Raw genomic sequence first — 20,151 nt, 5'->3', positions numbered from 1 at the left:
TCCACAAACAAATTTAATCGACTCCAGCAGCCGGCCCTGGAGTGCCCCTCTGCTGGCTTTATCTGATTATACTGATTATATAGCATGAAGGACCATTCAGCAGAGCTGTCAACCTCACGCAGGAAGTATGGCGCTGACGTTGGGCTCCGTGTCCAAGCTGTTCACCATCGAGGTGTTCGAGGAGGTGGTGCGGCGCGCCCTGGAAGCTGACGGCAGGCCTGCCGGGCTCAAGGTCGTGGGCCACTCGGTGGAGCTGGGCGCCGACAAGGGCACCGGCTACCTGGGCGTCGTCTACAGGATCAGGGTGCAGCTGTCGGACGGCTCCGAGCTCAGTCTGATTGCCAAGGGCATGCCGGAGAATGTTGTGAGGCGCAAGACCTTCCGCTGCAACTACTACTTCAAAAAGGAGGTCTTCTTTTTCACCAAAGTGGCACCCATGTTTCGAGAGTTTGAGCTCAAGCAGCGCGGCGTCGAAAAGGTCGCTATGAACACCTTCTTACCCATCGCCAGGTCAGATTGAGAAAAATAATGAATTGCTGGTGTTGACCTTTTTATTTCAGTGTACAGGTGAACAAAAAAAATCAGAAAATTATTTTGCTTTTGCTCCAAAATATTCTTCAATTATTAATAATTGTCGTTGAAACTTCTGAGAAAATTTTGCGTGTTAACCAAGCAGCGATCACTGACTCCTTATTGTAAAATCACGATTTATTTCACTTAATTTAGTGTATTTTACATTAATATTCGCACACCATTTGATAGATTGTAACGAAATAAGGAATCAAAATCAAGCAAAAATGATTTAACAAAAACTTAGATTTTTCATTTTTTTTTTAGAAATTTGGCAAATTCTGAAATTAAACTTTATTCAGTCCTGATTAAATTTTTGTACATTGTATAGAGATTGTGGGTTTGAGGAGCCGTGACAGAAATGCGTCTTTTGGTAGAAATCATTTTGTTTATTTAGAGTTCAAGATCAGGAATCAAGATCAAGACTAGGACTGTGAAATTGTACAAATAATTAAAATCACAATTCAATTAATAATTAAAAACACGAAAATATCAATTTCAAACATTTACAATTATTATAAAGTTAGATAAATTCTTACCCCGTAAGTAGTGCGGGTCTGAATAATTTGAGATCAAATTTTATAGAATTTTCTCGCACTAAATCTCATCCTTGCCGGAGAGAGAACATTTCGTTTCGACTGCTGAAGTGGGGGAGAAGGGGTAGTAAGGGTGCAAAGCTTATTGCACACCTTTACACTGCCACATGGCGATACAGTTTAAAATGCAAACTATAGTAGTTACTACTAGGACAGCAGTGGCGAGAAGGCGCCACAAGATTATTATTTAAACTGCTAAAAAATCACTAAATTACTAAAACGTATAGAGTCCTGCAAGTTTTCTTCGCATATATTACAATATATCATATATACTTTTTTCCGGACGCTTAACGATATTATAGATTTCACTTAGTGAACATAATAAAATTAATTTGAATATTTGGCCTATTTGAGAATTTTCAACTCGCAGCTCCAGTCCTGCCGTTTGAAAAGTTTAAACCGTAAAAAATGCTTAATAATTGAATTTTCTTTCAAATTTTAATTTTTCTAACATCAAACCCGAAGTAATATTTCATTTGAGTATTTTTTTTTCTTCAACTTATTATTAAATTCAGCCTAAAAAACCTCGTCTCCAGAAAATTGAATCGGTGTCATTCATTTGGCAGGTGCTACCATGCGGTAAGCGACGGCGAAAACGACTTCCTCGTTTTCCAGGACCTGAAGACGCTGGGCTACGAGATGACGGACCGCGTGTCCGGTCCCACGGTAGCGCAGAGGCGAGGGCTGCTGCACACCCTTGCCCGCTTCCACGCCCTCTCCTACGGCCTACTGGGTCTCGAGCCAGAAGAGTTCACGCCGGTGGCCGAAGCCATTCCAGAGACATGGTTTTCTGAACCGCTTCTCGCACCTATTTACGAGGACTACATGTTCAAGCTGTACAACATCTGGAAGCGTGCTCTGCAGGATGAACTGCAAGGCACCGACTATTGGCGCAAGTTCCTCGAGTTCGGTCCTGATGCAAAAAAGCTGTTTGAAAACATGTGCGACTCGAAGCGGCACATCGGGCCCGCGGTGATCAACCACGGCGATGCCTGGTCCACCAACTTCCTGTTCGGCCAGCAGGACGAGATCATGATGATCGACTTCCAAATTTTGCGACACGCCTCGCCCATGACCGACGTCAGTATCTTTATCTTCTCCTGCACCACCGAAGAACAGCGGGCTGATGCTGGAGGCGTGCTTGCCATTCTCGACGATTATTACCAAGTGAGATTTTTAATTTTGCATTTGCGCTACCACCAGAAAATCGGTAATTTAATTTCTTTCATCCCCAAACCACCCTTGTTTTGGCATCACCCTATTACAATTTTTGCTTTTAGATGAATTTATTAGGAAAAAAAGTGATTATTTATTATCGTTACATTTAAATTTTTTTTTTAAAAATGGAGATTGTGAAAGAATGTGTTCTTAATTTCGGTAAGTTTTTTATTAATTTAAAAAAAATATCTAAATTGAATACAGTAGTTTAAAAAGTGGATTTAAAAATCAACTCAGTTTAAAAATAAAAATATTGCTGTTCTATAGAAGAAAAATGTGATAATACCATATTTTTTATTTTTTCCTCAACACCGGGAAAATTTTCAAGATTAATTAATTGTTGTTCATCATCTATTTACAAATTATTATATACTAAAATTCCCTTACAATTTTAATTATTTTATAGTTGGAATTTTTCATTTTTTAGTTTTAACCTTCAATAATTTTATGCCTCAATCTCAATAAGCATTATCGTGTAAATTAAATCAAAATTAAATTCCCTGCTTTTCAGGTGCTATGCAGGAGCGTCAAAGAACTGGGCTTGGACGAGTGCCCTTTGAGTTGGGAGCAGCTGCTGGAGCAGTGGCGCGTCAATGGCCAGCTGGGCTTTTCGTCGGCATTGGAGCTGGTGCTGCTCTCCGTGGTTGAGACCGAGGATGTACAGGACCTGGACAGAATCGACGGTAACGAACCTGTGCCACTCGTCGATATCACTCAGTTCAAAGACGTCTCTGACCCTGAGGGCAGGAAGCGGCTAGCCGACCTGACCAGACTCGCGGCTGACTTTGGCATGATTTGAAAATTCTCTCTGGACGCGACCAAGTGATATACTTTATTAATTAGGCAAAATAAAAACAAATTATTTGTAACGAAAATTGATGACCAGTTTTCGGACCTTTTACTCCTTTTAAGTAAATCAGTCTAGGCCAGTAAATATACTGCGTTTTAGTTAGAGGGTTAAAAACAACACCTTGTGGTCAAAAAATAATTTTGTCATTTTTAATGATGCTTACGATGCGATATAATTATACTCTCAAAAATCGATAGCCAATATATGGGTTAGTTTTGTATTGAGAGGAGAGGAAGCCAGGAAGAAGAGCACAAGCAGCGGCAGTAAAGTGGCAGTAGCTCATTCATAAAGGAGAACAGTGTAGCAAGGAGATCACAGCATAGCTCATATATATAGTCAGTTACTTCTTGCTCAGTCTTTCCCGACTCCGCGCTAAACATTTCGGCTGTCCTTTTTCATCCTTCATTGCCATGTGTTCCATTATTTTCTTCAGAAAATGAAACATTTTTACACTCAAATTTTGTTGTTTTATTCCTTCCATAAATCCCTTTAATTAGAAAAAAATAACAATTTAAAAAAATTAGGTAAATTCATATTCTAATATTTAAGAACTACATAATAATGCATTTTTGTAGTAATTTTGGCCTCTTCATTAATAATATAACCTTAAATTCGGTTTGTGATAAAATTGATCTAATTAAATAAAAAAATCAATTATTCAAGAAAACAAAAAAGTTCATGCATGAACGAATCCTTCAATGAATTAAAAAAATAGATGAAAAAGGTTTTCAAAAACAATCTCTTGTGATGTTTTCAAATACGTACAAACGGTACTAAAAAAAATCGTCAAAAATTCAGAGCCCTCGCTGTTGATCAATAATTCATGCAACCCCGCAACAAACAACTGCTCGGCGGCACAGTTTCCCTCCCAGCGCAACTATCGCTAGGTGTTTACGAGGTTCTTTATGATGAAATTTTTAGTCTGGGCATTTTTATTTCTTATCACGTTTTTCCCTCATTATTTTTCTCCTTTTTTGTTACTGACATGAAAGAGACCAAACAAACGAAAATAAAATCACATTTTATCATACAGTTTTTGAATCACTCTTATTGTATATCTGTCTTTATTTCTCAATAATTGTATTTTAGCTTTATATTGTTTTATTCATTTTTTTTCAATTTGGCAGTCTCCAGATTGAATCTGCTTTTAAGAAAACACTGGAATAAATCTGAGATAAAACCGCAGTAGCACATTGATTCTATATAATAATTATATCAGTGACCACGTATTATTTACTTCCATATAATTATTCGCAAATATTGCCCGCTGCGATAAGATATAATATGCGAAACCGCGCAGTATATTTTAGTGTTCGGCTCCAAACCGAGATGTCAGCTGGCACTCCAGAGCCAAAAATCAACAACAAATCGACTCCAGCAGCCGGCCCTCGAGTGCCTCTCTGCTCTGGTTTTATCTGATTGTCGGCATGAAGGATCATTCAGCCGGGCTGTGAACCTCACGCAGGAAGGATGTCGCTGACGTTGGGCTCTGTGTCCAAGCTGTTCACCATCGAGGTGCTCGAGGATGCGGTGCGGCGCGCCCTGGAGGCTGACGGCAGGCCTGCCGGGCTCAAGGTCGTGGGCCACTCGGTGGAGCTGGGTGCCGACAAGGGCACCGGCTACCTGGGCGTCGTCTACAGGATCAGGGTGCAGCTGTCGGACGGCTCCGAGCTCAGTCTGATTGCCAAGGGCATGCCGGAGAATGTTGTGAGGCGTAAGACCTTCCGCTGCGACTACTACTTCGAAAAGGAGGTCTTCTTTTTCACCAAAGTGGCACCCTTGTTTCGAGAGTTTGAGCTCAAGCAGCGCGGCGTTGAAAAGGTCGCTGTGGACACCTACATGCCCATCGCCAGGTCAGATTGAGAAAAATGATGAATTGCTGGTGTTGATTTTTTTATTTAAGTGATTAGGTGCTGTGAAAAATCAGAAAAAGATATTTACTATCCCATCTATAATATATTCTTCAATTAATTGTTGTTGAAATTTCTGAGTAAAATTTGCATGTAACTAAGCGGCGATCATTATGACTCCTTTTATTGTAAAAACACGATTTATTTATTTCTTTATTTAGGGTATTTTTCATCAATATTCGCACGCCTTTGGATTGATTGTAACGAAATGAATCAAAATCAAGCGAAAATGATTCATTTTTCGAGAATCTGGCAAATTCTAAAATTAAGAGCTTTTATTCAGTCCTTAATTTTTGTACATTATACCTGTATAGAAATTATTATATAAACTAACTCCTAATAAATTCACCAAATAACTAACTAAAATGTATATAGAATCCTATATAAGTTTTCTCTTCATATACATATTACGGTTTTAACTTAACCCCCCTAGTGGAAATAATAAATTTAATTGGAATATTTGGCCTATTTGAGAATTTTCGACTCACAGCTTCGGTCAGTTCGGTCCTGCCGTTTGAAAATTAAAACCGTAGAAAATGCTTAGTAATTAAATTTTCTTTCAAATTTTAATTTTTCTAACATCAAACTCTCTTAAACCCGAAGTAATATATTTCATCTGAGTAATTTTTATATTCATAACTTATTATTAAATTCATCTTAAAAACCTCGTCTCCAGAAAATTGAATCGGTGTCATTCATTTGGCAGGTGCTACCATGCGGTAAGCGACGGCGAAAACGACTTCCTCGTTTTCCAGGACCTGAAGACGCTGGGCTACGAGATGACGGACCGCGTGTCCGGTCCCACGGTGGCGCAGAGGCAAGGGCTGCTGCACACCCTTGCCCGCTTCCACGCCCTCTCGTACGGCCTATTGCGTCTCGAGCCAGAAAAGTTAGCGTCGACGGCCGAAGCCTTTCCAGAGCCGTGGTTTTCTCAACCGCTCGCGCCTTTTTACGAGGCCTACATGTTCAAGCTGTACAACATCTGGAAGCGTGCTCTGCAGGATGAACTGCAAGGCACCGACTATTGGCGCAAGTTCCTCGAGTTCGGTCCCGATGCAAAAAAGCTGTTTGAAAACATGTGCGACGCGATGCGGCACGTCGGGCCCGCGGTAATCAACCACGGCGATGCCTGGTCCACCAACTTCCTGTTCGGCCGGCAGGACGAGATCATGATGATCGACTTCCAAATTATGCGACACGCCTCGCCCATGACCGACGTTAGTCTCTTTATCTTCTCCTGCACCACTGAAGAGCAGCGGGCTGATGCTGGAGGCATGCTTGCCATTCTCGACGATTATTACCAAGTGAGATTTTTAGTTTTCCATTTGTTACCACCAGAAAATCGTGAAATTTAATTGCTCTCATCCCCAAATCACCCTTGTTTTGGTATCAACTTAATTACAATTTTTGCTTTTAGATAAATTTATCAGCAAAAAAGGGAGATTAATTATTGTAAAATATTTTAAAAAAAATTATAATGGAAATTATGGAAGAATATGTTCTTAATTTTGGTAAGTTAATTTATTCATTTAAACTGTTGAAAACGTGGATTTAAAATTAAACTCAGCAGTTAAAAATAATAATATTGCTGTTCTATGGAAGAAAAATGTTATAATAGTATTTTCTATTTTTTCCTGAGCACCTGGAAACTTTTCAAGATTAATTAATTGTTGTTAATCTATGTAAAAATTACTAATAATGAATGAAACATATTGAGCTTTACTAAAATTCTCTTCTTACAATTTTAATTATTAATTGGAATTTTTCATTTTTTAGTTTTAACCTTCAATAATTTTATGCCTCAATCTCAATAAGCATTATCGTGTAAATTAAATCAAAATTAAATTCCCTGCTTTTCAGGTGCTATGCAGGAGCGTCAAAGAACTGGGCTTAGACGAGTGCCCTTTGAGTTGGGAGCAGCTGCTGGAGCAGTGGCGCGTCAATGGCCGGCTGGGCTTTTCATCAGCGCTGGAGCTAGTGCTGCTCTCCGTGGTTGAGACCGAGGATGTACAGGACCTGGACAGAATCGACGGTAACGAGCCTGTGCCGCTCGTCGATATCACTCAGTTCAAAGACGTCACTGACCCTGAGGGCAGGAAGCGGCTAGCCGACCTGACCAGACTCGCGGCTGACTTTGGCATGATTTGAAAATTCTCTCTGGACGCGACTTTATTAATTAGGCAAAATAAAAACTAATTATTTGTAACGAAAGTTGATGACCAGTTTTCAGACCTTTTATTCCTTCTTAGTAAATCAGTATAGGCTAGTAAATATACTGCGTTTTAGTTAGAGGGTTAAAAACAACACCTATTGTGGTCAAAAAATATTTTTGTTATTTTGAATTGCTTACGATGCAATATAATTATACTCTCAAAAATCGATACTCAATATATGGGTTAGTTTTGTTGAGGGGAGAGGAAGACAGGAAGAAAGCAGCGGCAGTAGAGTGCTTATAACGAGAGTGAGATGGCTAGGCCGACCGATGCGACTGTGGCGCTTTCGAGAATTCCACCGCTGAAATCTAACCATTTCGCTGCGAGCTCCGACAGCGACGATCGCACCCGAGCGCCAGCGGCTGTCGGCGAAGCACGCATCACCATGGCAACCAGACAACAAGTGAAATACACTACTTGTTGACTGGAAATGGGCAGATTTCAGCGGTGGAATCCTTTGAAAGCGCTTTTGTTTTCAGGCTCGGTTCCGAGTTATATGATAAAACGACTCGTGCTCGTTCGATTGACACCAATAAGTCCGCGGGTGGCTTCATGAATTTAGCTGTAGCGCCAACCGCGTGCGCGCATTTTAACATGGGGAGAGATAGGGAAGCGGCAGTGCGCAGGCCACAGTGTCGCGTCGGTCGGCCTAGCCATCTCACTCTCGTTATAAGCACTCTAGGCAGTAGCAGTAAAGCGGCAGCTCATTCATAAAGGAGAAACAGCTCAGAGCACATATATAGTAAAAAGGAGATCACAGCAGACGCAAAAAAACTCGTGGCCAGTAACATTTTGCTCAGTCATTTCGGACTCGGCTAAACTTTTCGGCTGCCTTTTTTCATCCTTCATCGCCGTTTAAGATCAGGTACGTGCAAATTATTTTATTGCATTGTAATCGATATGATTCCGTTATACCGATCTAAGCTTTTTTTCCTAATGATCAGGTCCTGCCGTTTGGACGCAGAGAAAATAACATCGAAAATATAGATTTCTAAAATTTTTGGCTCACGCGAAACGACTTTTGCAAGGAGCTGTGAATTACATACGTACATAATAAAAGTAAGCAGTAATACACTGATAAAAAATGACAAAAAACAAGATATCTCTTACTTTTTTCCGAATATATGTTGAATTTCTGACTGAAGGAATGTTCTATCTCAAAATAATAACCTGGGTGTCATAAAAGAAAAGAGCATCTTTTTTCATGTGAAATTTTCAAAATGAGCAGTGCGTTTTTAAATACCACGTCTACATAAAATTACTAGCGCTGGCATATATATATAACACACACACACATACATATATAAGAGTAAAAAATTCCAGGAGAGAAAATGTGACGAGCATGCAACGCCGCAGCCTCCCTGCAGGGTGTTTCTAGCCCGTGCAGGAATGTAGGCAGTATGTAGGTGCAGGAAAAAGGGGGCGCGAAAAGTAGCCGCTGGTCAGGCTCTTTGCATCCGCTCGCTTTGTGTGCTTGACAATGATGGGGGTGCGTGAAAAATCAGGAGTGAACCGCGCGCTCTTGGATTCTCATCCACTAAACATGGCCAAGTGCGTGATTCCATTATTCTTTTCCATATATAGCACTAAACTTCGAACGCAAGAAAAACAACTGTTCCTTCCTGATAATTTAACCGTTCCAATTTTGCCATTCCACTGCGATTTGTAGGTATAAATAAATGCACACTCAATTATCGTTTCCTGTGATTGCTAACTTTTTAAAATCAATTTTTATTTAGAATACTGGGTGTACGGCATAACAATTTCCATCACTTGATTTTTGATATTTGTAGATGATAATCCAAGAACGGTTTACTCGTGATTTTTCACGCATCCCCAGCATCGCACCTTTCAATAATATATTTCCTTGTACCTTGCAATAAAGAACAGCATTTAACATTTCAGAGCACGAAAATGGAAAACGAAATCGTCCCAAGTAGTAGTCGCTCATAGTCATTATATATGGGAGTTCCTTTTACCCGCGCACAAACATCAATAGGTCCCAGTAGAGGCGAGAGGTGCCTTTTCAATGACCGTTAAAACGGCGGCTGTGAAAATTTTAAGAGTAAATTTTGAGTGTTTGGGACGACTTGATGGGCTAAAGACAATTTTTTCTCCTGCACTGCCAACTTAGCCAAAGTCACGGCGGCTGCCCACGTGACCCAAAATTAGCTAGCGCATCTTGACTGGCAGATACTTCAAATAAACACATCATTTTAGATTCATTAGTAATTAGAGACCAATTCAGATACTTTATTTAAAATGAGTTCCTAATTCACTTACGGGGGGGGGGGGTTATAACAATTTATTTTTACTGAAAAATTCGGTCCGCAAATGAGGAAGATGAGGATAACGTCTATGGTAAAAAAATACCTGCGGGCGTCCGATTCGATCCCCATAAAAATTTAAACATCATTCAAATTAAAATAAATATCCATTTGTTTTTGTTCACAGCTCGCACCATGCCCATTATCAGCGTGCGACCAATGGCCGATTTATTGGCTAGCCCCGGGAGGCAAGTCAATGAGATGCGCTTGAACAAGCAAATATTACTGAAACCCAACTACGACCAATTAGTACAACAGGAAGAGTGTTGGGACATTGTGAGGCATTGTCAATGGTTGAATATGCCACACTTGTTGCGGAACAGGGAAGATGCCATCTTCGGGAGTAACGGCCTCAGCGCGGCTGACTCCTGGCCACTCACACCGCTGCGGGATGAGGACGTCCAGCAGCCCAAGGTTGAAGGCGTCCAGCAGCCAAAGGTTGAGGACGTCCAGCAGCCCAAGGTTGAGGACGTCCAGCAGCCCAAGGTTGAGGGCGTCCAGCAGCCAAAGGTTGAGGGCGTCCAGCAACCTAAGGTTGAGGACGTCCAGCAGCCCAAGGTTGAGGGCGTCCAGCAACCAAAGGTTGAGGGCGTCCAGCAGCCAAAGGTTGAGGGCGTCCAGCAGCCAAAGGTTGAGGGCGTTCTGCAGCCCAAGGTTGAGGGCGTCACCCAGCCCAAGTTGAGGGCGTCCAGCAGCCAAAGGTTGAGGGCGTCCAGCAACCAAAGGTTGAGGACGTCCTGCAGCCCAAGGTTGAGGGCGTCCAGCAGCCAAAGGTTGAGGGCGTTCTGCAGCCAAAGGTTGAGGGCGTTCTGCAGCCCAAGGTTGAGGGCGTTCTGCAGCCCAAGGTTGAGGGTGTTCTGCAGCCCAAGGTTGAGGGCGTTCTGCAGCCCAAGGTTGAGAACGTCCAGCAGCCCAAGGTTGAGGGCGTCCAGCAGCCAAAGGTTGCGGGCGTCCAGCAGCCAAAGGTTGAGGGCGTCCAGCAGCCCAAGGTTGAGGGCGTCCAGCAGCCCAAGGTTGAGGGCGTCCAGCAGCCAAAGGTTGAGGGCGTCCAGCAGCCAAAGGTTAAAGGCGTCCAGCAACCAAAGGTTGAGGATGTCCAGGAGCCAAAGGTTGAGGGCGTTCTGCAGCCAAAGGTTGAGGGCGTTCTGCAGCCAAAGGTTGAGGGCGTTCTGCAGCCCAAGGTTGAGGGCGTTCTGCAGCCCAAGGTTGAGGGCGTTCTGCAGCCCAAGGTTGAGGGCGTTCTGCAGCCCAAGGTTGAAGGCGTTCTGCAGCCCAAGGTTGACGGCGTTCTGCAGCCCAAGGTTGAGGGTGTCCAGCGGCCCAAGGTTGAGGGCGTCCAGCAGCCAAAGGTTGAGGGCGTCCAGCAGCCCAAGGTTGAGGGCGTCCAGCAACCAAAGGTTGAGGGCGTCCAGCAACCAAAGGTTGAGGACGTCCTGCAGCTGAAGGATGAACAGGAAGCAGAGCTCGAAACTGGCTGGGTAGTGCTAAAACTCCGTGGGGGAAGTGAGATGTTAGATGTTTCACCTTGATGTATACAGTGTGTGTTTATATTTGTATATAATATATATACATAAGTTAGATGAGTTAGATGAAATTAAGAGTGTAGATGATAGACTTTTTAAGTTATTCTATGGTAAAGTACGAAATTTCATTCGTTTTGTGATTAAGTGTGCTAAATTTAGTTGTCGCGCATTGATTGCCGTTGTTATAATTGATTATGTGATTGATACTAGAAAACAGGCGGCAATAAAAGAATGTGTTCCATTTTATTGAGAAGATGAAATGTTTTTACGGTTAATTATTGTTGTTTTACTCCTTCCATAAATCCTTTAATTAGAAAAAATTAACAATTCAAAAGAAAATTAGGTAAATTCAAATTCTAATATTTAAGAAGTACATACTACATAATAAATTTTTGAAGTATTTTTGGCCTTTTCATTAATAGTCTAACCCTAACTTTGGTTTCTGATGAAATTAAATAAATTGATAAGGAAAATAACATAATTATATATAATCTAAAACTGACAATGATAAAAAAGAATACTCAAAATTTGCATTTATATGACGTTTCATTTTGGGCCCATTTTGGCCACAAAAATGTTACTTCAAGAAAATAAAGGGAATTAACTGTGTAATGATGAGCAATTAAATTAATTTTCAGCGCAGTTCCAATTTATTCTCCTTTTGATCGGCAAAAAATTTTATATTCGCGCAACACACACGGGCTTTGTTTTTTCACGTTCAACGTCGTTAGTTTTATTCGCCAATTAAAAAACCCTTTCCAGCCCTAATTTCATATTAAATTACGATGTTTAAGCGTACTTGTGAGCAAAGCAAGGAATATTCCAATGGTTAACAATTTTATATTAGCCAGCGCAGCTTATTTTAATATTTTCCCGTACTTTATCGTGTTTCTGTTGTGGAATTAAGCTTCTTGCTTTTTTGTGGATAACTCAGAGAATGTGAACGTAATGCATGTTGTCCTGCTCTCTATAATGAAAATCGCTTCAAATAGCTAAGAGCGCGGCAGTCTTGCACTTGACAATTTCTATCAGAGCGGTCTGTTTCGTGAAATAAATTTTTAATAGCATGTAAATAAACGGATTAAATACAATATTTCAAGAAACCCATGTCTACCCTTAGGTTTTCAGTCGCACAAAATATCTATAACAACTTCCTTTAACGTGATTACAGTTTGTGGATATATAATATATCAATTTTAACATTTGAATAACATTTTCTTGGCAGACAGCTACCACCTACTGTTTGTTATTTTAATGAACACACAGCATATTTTCAGCCAAGATGCAGTTTTTTTAACAGCATTGTTTAATACATAATAATAAATTTGTTTTCAATCACAATAAACAGACTAGATTTTTTCTTGAGAACACGTGTCTGACCAGTAATATGCAGAGTTTGTATGTGTTAAATGTCCGTTGTGTGCTGCTCAATAATTCTTTTATAAATGCTAACAACTTGACTACAGGTACATAAAACAGAGCAACAGAAAAATAAATTGCTCTAGTCAGGACTAATAATGGGATGAGAGGAAATGCATTGTCAAAATATTTTCCAAAGCCATATCTGACGATATATATCTCACAATTCCGTGTGCTATGAAGCTTTTCTTGTGTGTGTACTTTGAGCGTTGAATGTATGGTCTGCCTTTTTTCATTCTCAAAGTCAGTGCAGCATTTTTTTAAGATAATGCTGGAACTAATTTTACTACCGGCTTGGCTGCTCTCCGTCAATCAAGCATTTCGCAGGCAAGACTGGTTTTCCAGAGAGCGTAGGAAAAAATAGGAAAGCCAAAGACCCTGTCTGTGAGTGTAATTTTTGTAATTTCGGCTTATTATTTGCTCAGCACCCGCTCTACGTCTAGTGAAATAGCATCGTCGGTGAATGGCACGTTGTTCCTTTGCATATTATTGTTGCAGCATTTTCCTTTGTAGTCGCAGAGTTGTTACAGACCCTGCTTCCGCAGTCTAAAATTCATACTACCTCGTCGCTATCGAAGCGAACTATCTCTCTCAACTACTGTGATTGTGTAATTCTTTCTCTCCCTGCCTCAGGGAAAAGCAAAAGCCGGCCACTTATTCAACCGGTGGAAGACGGACTGTTGTGCACTCTCTGACTGTGAGCGACTGGCGTCAGAGTCAGCTTGGAGGGCTGCTGGCTGGGCGCCACGATGCCAAGCTGCACCATGCTGCCCTGCCGGCCCTTCGCCACCAGGGTGAAGCCCTGCTCGAGCACAGAGAGGCTGCTGACCTGCCGCACCGGCAGGGTCTTCACTCCGTCAGGCGACGCTTGATGCACCACCTGCGTGTGGTTTTTCAGACCAGCCAGCGTGCGGTATTTCTTGCCACACGGACACCTGTGAGCTTTTCGGATTCTAGGTAGGAAATTACCATTTTAATTTTCCTCCAGACAACCCGTTCATCGAAAAACATACTTTCCAGAGTCTTTTTTATGGCCGTTTTTCGAGTGGTATTTTATGCCGTTGACGTTTTTGTATCGCTTTTTGCATCCAGGTACCGGGCACACGAAAGGCCTATCTTCACCAACGTTGTTTGATGCACTCCTGTTAATGAGAAATAAAAGGTTAGCTCCGCCAGACACAAAGATTAACAAGGAAACCTTGATTATCTTCTGCAATTCAAAAACATAAAAATGGAAATAGAGGAAAATTACTCATACAAATTTATATCTAGAACCAGTTTTAGCGTCTTAAGGGAATTTACAATTTGATTTTCTTAAAAATGAGCAGTTTTTGTTCAATAATAAAATGCAGATTCTTCTTGAGGAGGCAATTCAATCAATTACTGTAATTTTGATTGATATTTAATTTTTTCGCTAATTCTAAAAGGGTCCTGCCAAGAGACTATTTTTTTAATATTTCACCATACCAAAATCAATAATTTGAACAAAAACTATCAAAATTATAAACAATCCTACTTTTTGAGTTTTTAAATTAGTTTTGAATTTTTAGCTGTTTAAAACATTGCATTTAAAGGGCAGAAAACAGTGGGGTTTCCTTGTGATCAAAGCCTACTTGCTGCCTTCTTTTAGAATAAACTCAGCACTGAATTCCTCAGATGTGGTCCACGAATTATCACTATCATCTCCACTCTCGGACGCACCCTCTTCCTCTTCCAAGTCGCTTTCTGTTTGTTTTAAAAAGTTACATTAAATGCAACGCCTTCTTGTTTTATTCATTTCACAAACCTGGCGGACTTTTAATGTGAATAACTGGTGTGTTGAGTGAAGTGGTAATGGTTTTGGTTGGTGTCCGAGGCGGGCTGGCAGGCGAATTTTTTGAAAATTCTTTCCTCGCAGATTCAGAGTAAAAGCGAAGGATGTAACTCAAAGGGAGGCATGCAGGCTGTTGCTGCTCTTTTAGCTCTAATACCCTTGGATCATAATCTGAAAAAAAACATGTTTTTCCTTTTAAGCGATAAATAATATTTTTGACTTGCCGGTGAAAACAATATTATTATTCTATTGTTAAATTAAAATGCGATATAGGCCCGGCACCCGGCTAAGTTAAGGCAGTGAGTAAATTATGAAAATACAGCAAATAATGCAAGAGAAAAAATACTTAGTTACCTATGTGCTTTTCTTCAATGTGAAGAATTAATTCTCCAAGGTGACTGAAGCTCCGGCCACATCCATTAAACTTGCACGTATTTAACAAAAACACAGCCATTTCGTATCTGTAAAATTTGATTTAATATTAGAAACGAACGAAATTATTATGCCTCCCACACAAACACTGTGGAACATTTCGTAGAAGAAAAATTACCAGAGATTTTTGCTTCTCTTCTCTGTACATGCCTCCCTTTAGACCATGTAGTCAAGGGACGTTTCGCCCGTGCCTGGGCCGATCAGACTGGTGCCCGCTCATATGTTCGCCCGTCTGTAGCCTCATACTCGGAAGCACCTCCAGCGCCAGCGGAGAGAATGAGACCAAATTTGATCGATCAAACATGACCTAAAATTTTTGGAAATGGTAAAATACCGATGTTTTGCATTAAAATCATTCATTTTTACGTTAAACATGCTATGTTTAGTTCAAATTGAGAAAGGAACCCCAAAAAATCTTTAAATTTGACCTTCAGCCGGGAACCATCATTTTTAAAAGGCAAAAGGTCACATACTTTGAATTTAGCGCCGAATTTGAGAGGGCGCTTTCCGCTTCTCATTTGCACCATCATGTTCTGCTGTTAGTACAGCAGCTGTGATTGGTGGATTGGCCTTACTTACATCCAATAAGAGAAGAACTACAAAATTGAGCGACTGACGAATGCCTACGTAGACGCTGATTGGCTTTCGTCCGAGAGAAACAACCATTCACCTCGTCCACTTCGTCGAAACTTGTTCTTCTGCTCTGTTCTTCGGTGAGTAAGGATCTCGCTTGAGTATCCGGCTTTATCTTTAAATTTCTTGGAAATATAAATCCATCGGCCAAACAATTATTTTTCATAACACTCTCTACTAGTTTTACGATTTGATTCCAGTTGAAGTTTCTGTTGATTAATCGTAAATTTTACTCTATCGGACTTTGAAAGTCGGCTAGTCGGAAAAATTGCTTCAACTCGGCCATTTTAAACCTGCCGCAAAAGAAAATCAGTTTTCTGGTTCAATTTCAACATTTGGCGATAGTTTTATGACTGAAAATTAAAAAATTGCTGGAGTTAATTTCGGCTTAAAAGTTGTTTTGTGTTAAACATCTGTTCTTCATATCCGAAAAACGTATTGAACTTTCGGTACGCCTTTGCACTGCCCTTAGCAGCTGGGCCATGATAAAATTACGTCACGGGACAGATTCCTATGAACGAAACGTCCGGCTTTTTCCAGACTTGTTTTATTTTCAGGGATTGTTTCTAAGTAATGTCCTATTTTCAACCTAATCAGTCTTACTGAGAATGTAGTCATTACCCAAGTGTAAAAACAAGAAAGATAATAAGCCGGTACTCATAAAGTAATATTATTTTTTCTGATCGATACCATATTATTTTCAGGCAGGTCTCAGCCCTCCAGAAGCCCCCTAACAAAATAAAAATGTACGCCGCCGCCAGATTCATCACCCCTGCTGCCCGCTCTGCGGTAAGCAGCCTTAATTTTCCCAGTGAAAAAGCTCGAGATTTGCAAAATGTTACTCTTTGCAGCTGGTTTCCACCTCCAAGACCTACCTGAGGCCGCTCAGCAGCGCCGTGATCACCAGCTCACCCGCCCAGAACCAGCAGACCACCTCAACATCCCTTGCCCTGGTGAGTTGCAATTCAGGATATAAAAGGATTGGATTTGACGTGTAATTTTTTCGTCAGCTCCCAGCTCGCAGTTTCCAGACCTCCGCCGTCTCGCGGGACATTGACTCTGCCGCCAAGTTCATCGGCGCTGGTGCCGCCACCGTCGGTGTAGCTGGCTCAGGTGATAAGAAATTTCAAACTCCAATTGCATTCCCGAACCTACCACCCTGTGATGACCTACATTGGGGGTGGCACACAGATGGAAGCTCGCAGTTAGGGGCGAACGTGGCCGCTCAGCGGCTATTACCCCTGGGAAGGTCTGAGTGATGGCCAGTCATAATGCTCGAGAAGGGCATCCCCTTAAAAGGGAGCGGGGGACTAGAAAGCCACTGGTTGGGGGCCTCTGTCCGGGATCCCGGGAGTGCTTGACTCCCGGGGGAGGCGCAGCCCTTGCAGCCAGGTGAAAACTCCCGTGGCCAGCCGTTTAAGTTCAATTTGCGAGGCAGTCTCACCCGAGGCTGTAACCCAATTCAGACTACTCTCCGTCTGTGTGCCCCCTCGACTCTGAGGGTCTTCTAAAATCCAATCTAATTTATATAATAATTGATCTTTATGAAAAAAAAAACTAAAACATTATTCAATGTGTGATTGTAGGAGCTGGTATTGGAACAGTGTTCGGTTCCCTCATCATCGGCTATGCCAGGAATCCCTCCCTCAAGCAGCAGCTGTTCTCCTACGCCATCTTGGGCTTCGCCCTGTCTGAGGCCATGGGTCTTTTCTGTTTGATGATGGCCTTCCTGCTGCTCTTCGCCTTCTAAACAGGGCATTTGGAAGAGAAGAGCCTGGCAATAAGCAGGCCGGGGGCGTGGACCTCGCACCTCGGGTCTGCTTTCTAACGAGCTCTTAATATTAATTAATGTTAGTAAAAAACGAGATGAAAATGAACGGTTAACAGAAACAACACCTCATTTTCGGTAAAAAGCATATTTGGGGGCTGGAGCAAGTGAGATGAAGCGTATGTACACTGTAAACAGTCAATTCTAGTCTTCCTCGTTTAGGGGGGCTGAACGAGGTCGTAGTTTTCTTGAGCAGTGACAAACCGAGATCCAGTGTGCTGCTCCGGAAAGTGAAACTGGGATTGAATCATTTTGTCAGCAATACAAGATGCACCCTAACATACATATTTAAAACTGTAGACGAATATTTGAATAAAACAATTCAAAATCCCGGCATCGTGTTAAGTACCAGCACTGACTGTCATATTTTTTTCGTTCATTAAATATTTGATTGTTAGCGAAAACAGTTCTTGTTTTATTAAGCGTTTGGGATTTCTGACACAATGGCACTGTTAACAAAATAAAGATGGTCAACACTTCCTGTTAAATCTGCCTTTGAGTTATTCACACTGCTCTGCTGTATTTTCAAACATGTGACATTCGTAGAGACCATTCAATGCAATTATAAAATGTATAAAGAAGACTTGACATTAAAAGATATTTAAGTTCTTTAGAATTATCATGATTTTGACTTGATGGAGAAATAGGAGAACCAAACATGGCGATAAACCATATTAAACAAAATATATTCTTATGGGATTTATTTTCTAAGGTTTCTTGATCTTCAAGCTATGAAATAGGTGATGTCGATTTCAAAAAATGGAACTACCAGTTTTTTCGGAAAATAAATACATAATACCAATGCAGCATTCTGAACAAATACTAAAAGTTTTCATGCATTAAAGTCTAAATTAGCAATTGTGTGATTAAATGGTTTCACCTGTTTTTATACTGAAGTTAAGGAATATGACTTACGACGTATTTTATTGAGTGGCACGAGAAAATTAAAATAATAAAAAATTGCTAAATAATAAAACGGAGGAAAGTTATAAAGTGATAGGCACGACTGCCAGGCTTTTCAATCCCCGCCTGAATTTTGAATTTACCGCCAAATAACCCGGCCACGCCTGTTCTCCCACTCCGGGCATTCCGTCATTCAAGTTTTCTTTTTGAAGAAGACATTCGCCCGGCTTGGTAGGTGATGTAGAATTAAATATTTTCGATCTTACGATATTCCGAACATCACTCTCATTTTAAAGTGTTAATTGTTAATTTAGAATTTAATGACTACGTGAGCATACAATTTGCTTGATAGTTTATTTGATCTCGCCATAGAATTGGAAAAATTGCCCGATAAATGTGCTGTGTTTACGTCGCGTTGTCACATTGCATGCTGTTTGGTTCGCGTTCGACTTTTGCTATAAGCACAATTTTGGAATCCCTGCTTTTCAAGTTGAAAAGCGAACGCCTTCACTAGTTAACGAACGTAAAACGTGATATTTGCTCCAGAGGTTATCTTAACACATAATTCTTACTTGCCGGTTTCCTTTTAATCTTCACAACATGTGTCTGTTCTATTAACCCTTGATTCATCAATTTCCAACCCTAACGAGACTGAAATCTTTCAGGTTTCACCTAAAAATCAAGCTATGGGGGCGTACAAATATATGCAAGAGCTGTTCCGCAAGAAGCAGAGCGATGTGATGCGTTTCTTGCTTCGCATCAGGTGTTGGCAGTACCGCCAGCTCACAAAAATGCACCGTGCGCCACGGCCAACTCGTCCAGACAAGGCCCGCAGATTGGGATACAAGGCAAAGCAAGGTAAATTATTAATTTCTTTTCGCTCTTGAACTGTTTTAGCTCATCTTTTTCGTTTTTCAGGTTTTGCTATCTTCCGAATCCGCATTCGCCGTGGTGGCCGCAAGCGTCCCGTTCCCAAGGGATGCACCTATGGCAAGCCCAAGAGCCATGGTGTCAACCAGCTGAAGCCCACCCGTAACCTCCAAGCCATGGCAGAGGTAAACAATGACTGGAAATTTATAGATCAAGAAAAATTTTTACGTTCCCTATTTCGTCTTTGAGCGTTCAATTTTTCTTGTTGAGTGCATACAAATTAGGGAAAATTGAATGCTGGCTAGGAAGTCTTGACAGCTTTGTGTTGTTCGGATGCTGACTGTTCAGCAACATTAATAATAGCCAATTGATATAAATGTTGGTAATTTTTTGTGAATTTCGCTAATTTATTCCCGCCTTGCAGGAGCGTTGTGGTCGCAGGTGTGGAGGTCTCAGAGTGCTGAACTCTTACTGGGTTGCTCAGGACTCTACCTACAAATACTTTGAGGTCATCCTCATTGACCCCAGCCACAAGGTAAATGAACTTAAAAATCAGCAGCTGAAATAAATGAACATGATGATAACTCCACCTCTGTCATGATTAATCTGTGAATGCAGAATCCTTCCTTGGATGTCTGAAATATCCCAATTTTTCATGTAACAATTACTGCCATTGGACCCCAATTCTTATTTGTTTCGGTTTAATTGCAGGCCATCAGGAGAGATGCCAAGGTCAACTGGATTTGTGGAGCTGTGCACAAGCACAGAGAAATGCGCGGCAAGACGAGCGCTGGACGCAAGTCCAGAGGACTAGGCAAGGGACATCGCTACACTCAAACCATTGGAGGGTCCAGACGCGCTTGCTGGCTGCGCCGCAACTCTCTGCAACTCCGTCGCAAGCGATAAACACAACATGTTGCGATTTCCAATTTATTATAATAAATTTCGTCAGTGTAACCACAAGTTTCACTTTTTTCTTATCTGCGTTCAATCAGCTACTGACTAGCGTAGTATGAATTTTGTTTGATATGTCTTTGGTATCCATG

At 41.2% G+C, this 20,151-nt stretch overlaps 5 protein-coding genes across 7 annotated transcripts; 4 read left to right on the top strand and 1 right to left on the bottom strand.

Moving 5' to 3' along the window:
- The first annotated feature begins 33 nt into the window (after positions 1 to 33).
- Positions 34 to 3,259, top strand: LOC135938124 (uncharacterized). Its single transcript, XM_065481684.1, has 3 exons — positions 34 to 510; positions 1,733 to 2,333; positions 2,896 to 3,259. The coding sequence occupies exons 1-3, from the start codon at positions 128 to 130 to the stop codon at positions 3,181 to 3,183; spliced, it is 1,272 nt and encodes a 423-aa protein (XP_065337756.1). The 5' UTR covers positions 34 to 127; the 3' UTR covers positions 3,184 to 3,259.
- A 1,290-nt stretch (positions 3,260 to 4,549) lies between these two features.
- Positions 4,550 to 7,355, top strand: LOC135935245 (uncharacterized). The gene is made up of 3 exons (XM_065477426.1): positions 4,550 to 5,087; positions 5,851 to 6,448; positions 7,005 to 7,355. Exons 1-3 carry the CDS (start codon positions 4,705 to 4,707, stop codon positions 7,290 to 7,292), a joined length of 1,269 nt encoding a protein of 422 aa, XP_065333498.1. The 5' UTR covers positions 4,550 to 4,704; the 3' UTR covers positions 7,293 to 7,355.
- Positions 7,356 to 11,834: 4,479 nt separating this feature from the next.
- LOC135935246 (juxtaposed with another zinc finger protein 1) lies at positions 11,835 to 15,345 on the bottom strand. 2 transcript variants are annotated; one of them, XM_065477428.1, is made up of 7 exons: positions 15,238 to 15,345; positions 14,990 to 15,178; positions 14,794 to 14,900; positions 14,413 to 14,610; positions 14,240 to 14,351; positions 13,640 to 13,768; positions 11,835 to 13,579 (listed from the first exon to the last, which is right to left on the bottom strand). In XM_065477428.1, the coding sequence occupies exons 3-7, from the start codon at positions 14,891 to 14,893 to the stop codon at positions 13,285 to 13,287; spliced, it is 834 nt and encodes a 277-aa protein (XP_065333500.1). In that variant the 5' UTR covers positions 14,894 to 14,900; positions 14,990 to 15,178; positions 15,238 to 15,345; the 3' UTR covers positions 11,835 to 13,284. The 2 variants fall into 2 exon arrangements, with proteins under 2 accessions (XP_065333500.1, XP_065333501.1); XM_065477429.1 differs by lacking the exon at positions 15,238 to 15,345 and having other exon boundaries at positions 14,990 to 15,187.
- Positions 15,346 to 15,435: 90 nt separating this feature from the next.
- ATPsynC (ATP synthase, subunit C) lies at positions 15,436 to 17,820 on the top strand. The gene is made up of 5 exons (XM_065477430.1): positions 15,436 to 15,584; positions 16,209 to 16,293; positions 16,356 to 16,457; positions 16,515 to 16,617; positions 17,091 to 17,820. Exons 2-5 carry the CDS (start codon positions 16,249 to 16,251, stop codon positions 17,252 to 17,254), a joined length of 414 nt encoding a protein of 137 aa, XP_065333502.1. The 5' UTR covers positions 15,436 to 15,584; positions 16,209 to 16,248; the 3' UTR covers positions 17,255 to 17,820.
- Positions 17,821 to 18,390: 570 nt separating this feature from the next.
- Positions 18,391 to 20,068, top strand: RpL15 (ribosomal protein L15). 2 transcript variants are annotated; one of them, XM_065479378.1, is made up of 5 exons: positions 18,391 to 18,466; positions 18,901 to 19,093; positions 19,154 to 19,290; positions 19,530 to 19,640; positions 19,817 to 20,068. In XM_065479378.1, the coding sequence occupies exons 2-5, from the start codon at positions 18,922 to 18,924 to the stop codon at positions 20,009 to 20,011; spliced, it is 615 nt and encodes a 204-aa protein (XP_065335450.1). In that variant the 5' UTR covers positions 18,391 to 18,466; positions 18,901 to 18,921; the 3' UTR covers positions 20,012 to 20,068. The 2 variants fall into 2 exon arrangements, with proteins under 2 accessions (XP_065335450.1, XP_065335451.1); XM_065479379.1 differs by having other exon boundaries at positions 18,407 to 18,470.
- The last annotated feature ends 83 nt before the right edge of the window (positions 20,069 to 20,151 follow it).

Source organism: Cloeon dipterum, chromosome 2 (genome assembly GCF_949628265.1).
Source record: "Cloeon dipterum chromosome 2, ieCloDipt1.1, whole genome shotgun sequence".
Lineage (NCBI taxonomy): Eukaryota > Metazoa > Arthropoda > Insecta > Ephemeroptera > Baetidae > Cloeon > Cloeon dipterum.
Note: the sequence above shows the minus strand (reverse complement) of the source record. Positions and strands in the feature narration are given on the sequence as shown.

Bases quoted from the DNA above. Each gene is read 5' to 3' on its own strand.
- LOC135938124 (XM_065481684.1), top strand. From the start codon at position 128: ATGGCGCTGACGTTGGGCTCCGTGTCCAAGCTGTTCACCATCGAGGTG. The intron at 511-1,732 runs GTCAGATTGAGA...TTCATTTGGCAG, and splicing joins ACCTTCTTACCCATCGCCAG to GTGCTACCATGCGGTAAGCG. The intron at 2,334-2,895 runs GTGAGATTTTTA...CCTGCTTTTCAG, and splicing joins TTCTCGACGATTATTACCAA to GTGCTATGCAGGAGCGTCAA.
- LOC135935245 (XM_065477426.1), top strand. From the start codon at position 4,705: ATGTCGCTGACGTTGGGCTCTGTGTCCAAGCTGTTCACCATCGAGGTG. The intron at 5,088-5,850 runs GTCAGATTGAGA...TTCATTTGGCAG, and splicing joins ACCTACATGCCCATCGCCAG to GTGCTACCATGCGGTAAGCG. The intron at 6,449-7,004 runs GTGAGATTTTTA...CCTGCTTTTCAG, and splicing joins TTCTCGACGATTATTACCAA to GTGCTATGCAGGAGCGTCAA.
- LOC135935246 (XM_065477428.1), bottom strand. From the start codon at position 14,893: ATGGCTGTGTTTTTGTTAAATACGTGCAAGTTTAATGGATGTGGCCGG. The intron at 14,611-14,793 runs GTAACTAAGTAT...GTTTTTTTTCAG, and splicing joins CATTGAAGAAAAGCACATAG to ATTATGATCCAAGGGTATTA. The intron at 13,769-14,239 runs GTAGGCTTTGAT...TCTCATTAACAG, and splicing joins ATTCTAAAAGAAGGCAGCAA to GAGTGCATCAAACAACGTTG.
- ATPsynC (XM_065477430.1), top strand. From the start codon at position 16,249: ATGTACGCCGCCGCCAGATTCATCACCCCTGCTGCCCGCTCTGCG. The intron at 16,294-16,355 runs GTAAGCAGCCTT...TACTCTTTGCAG, and splicing joins CCCCTGCTGCCCGCTCTGCG to CTGGTTTCCACCTCCAAGAC. The intron at 16,458-16,514 runs GTGAGTTGCAAT...TTTTTTCGTCAG, and splicing joins CCTCAACATCCCTTGCCCTG to CTCCCAGCTCGCAGTTTCCA.
- RpL15 (XM_065479378.1), top strand. From the start codon at position 18,922: ATGGGGGCGTACAAATATATGCAAGAGCTGTTCCGCAAGAAGCAGAGC. The intron at 19,094-19,153 runs GTAAATTATTAA...TTCGTTTTTCAG, and splicing joins GGGATACAAGGCAAAGCAAG to GTTTTGCTATCTTCCGAATC. The intron at 19,291-19,529 runs GTAAACAATGAC...CCCGCCTTGCAG, and splicing joins ACCTCCAAGCCATGGCAGAG to GAGCGTTGTGGTCGCAGGTG.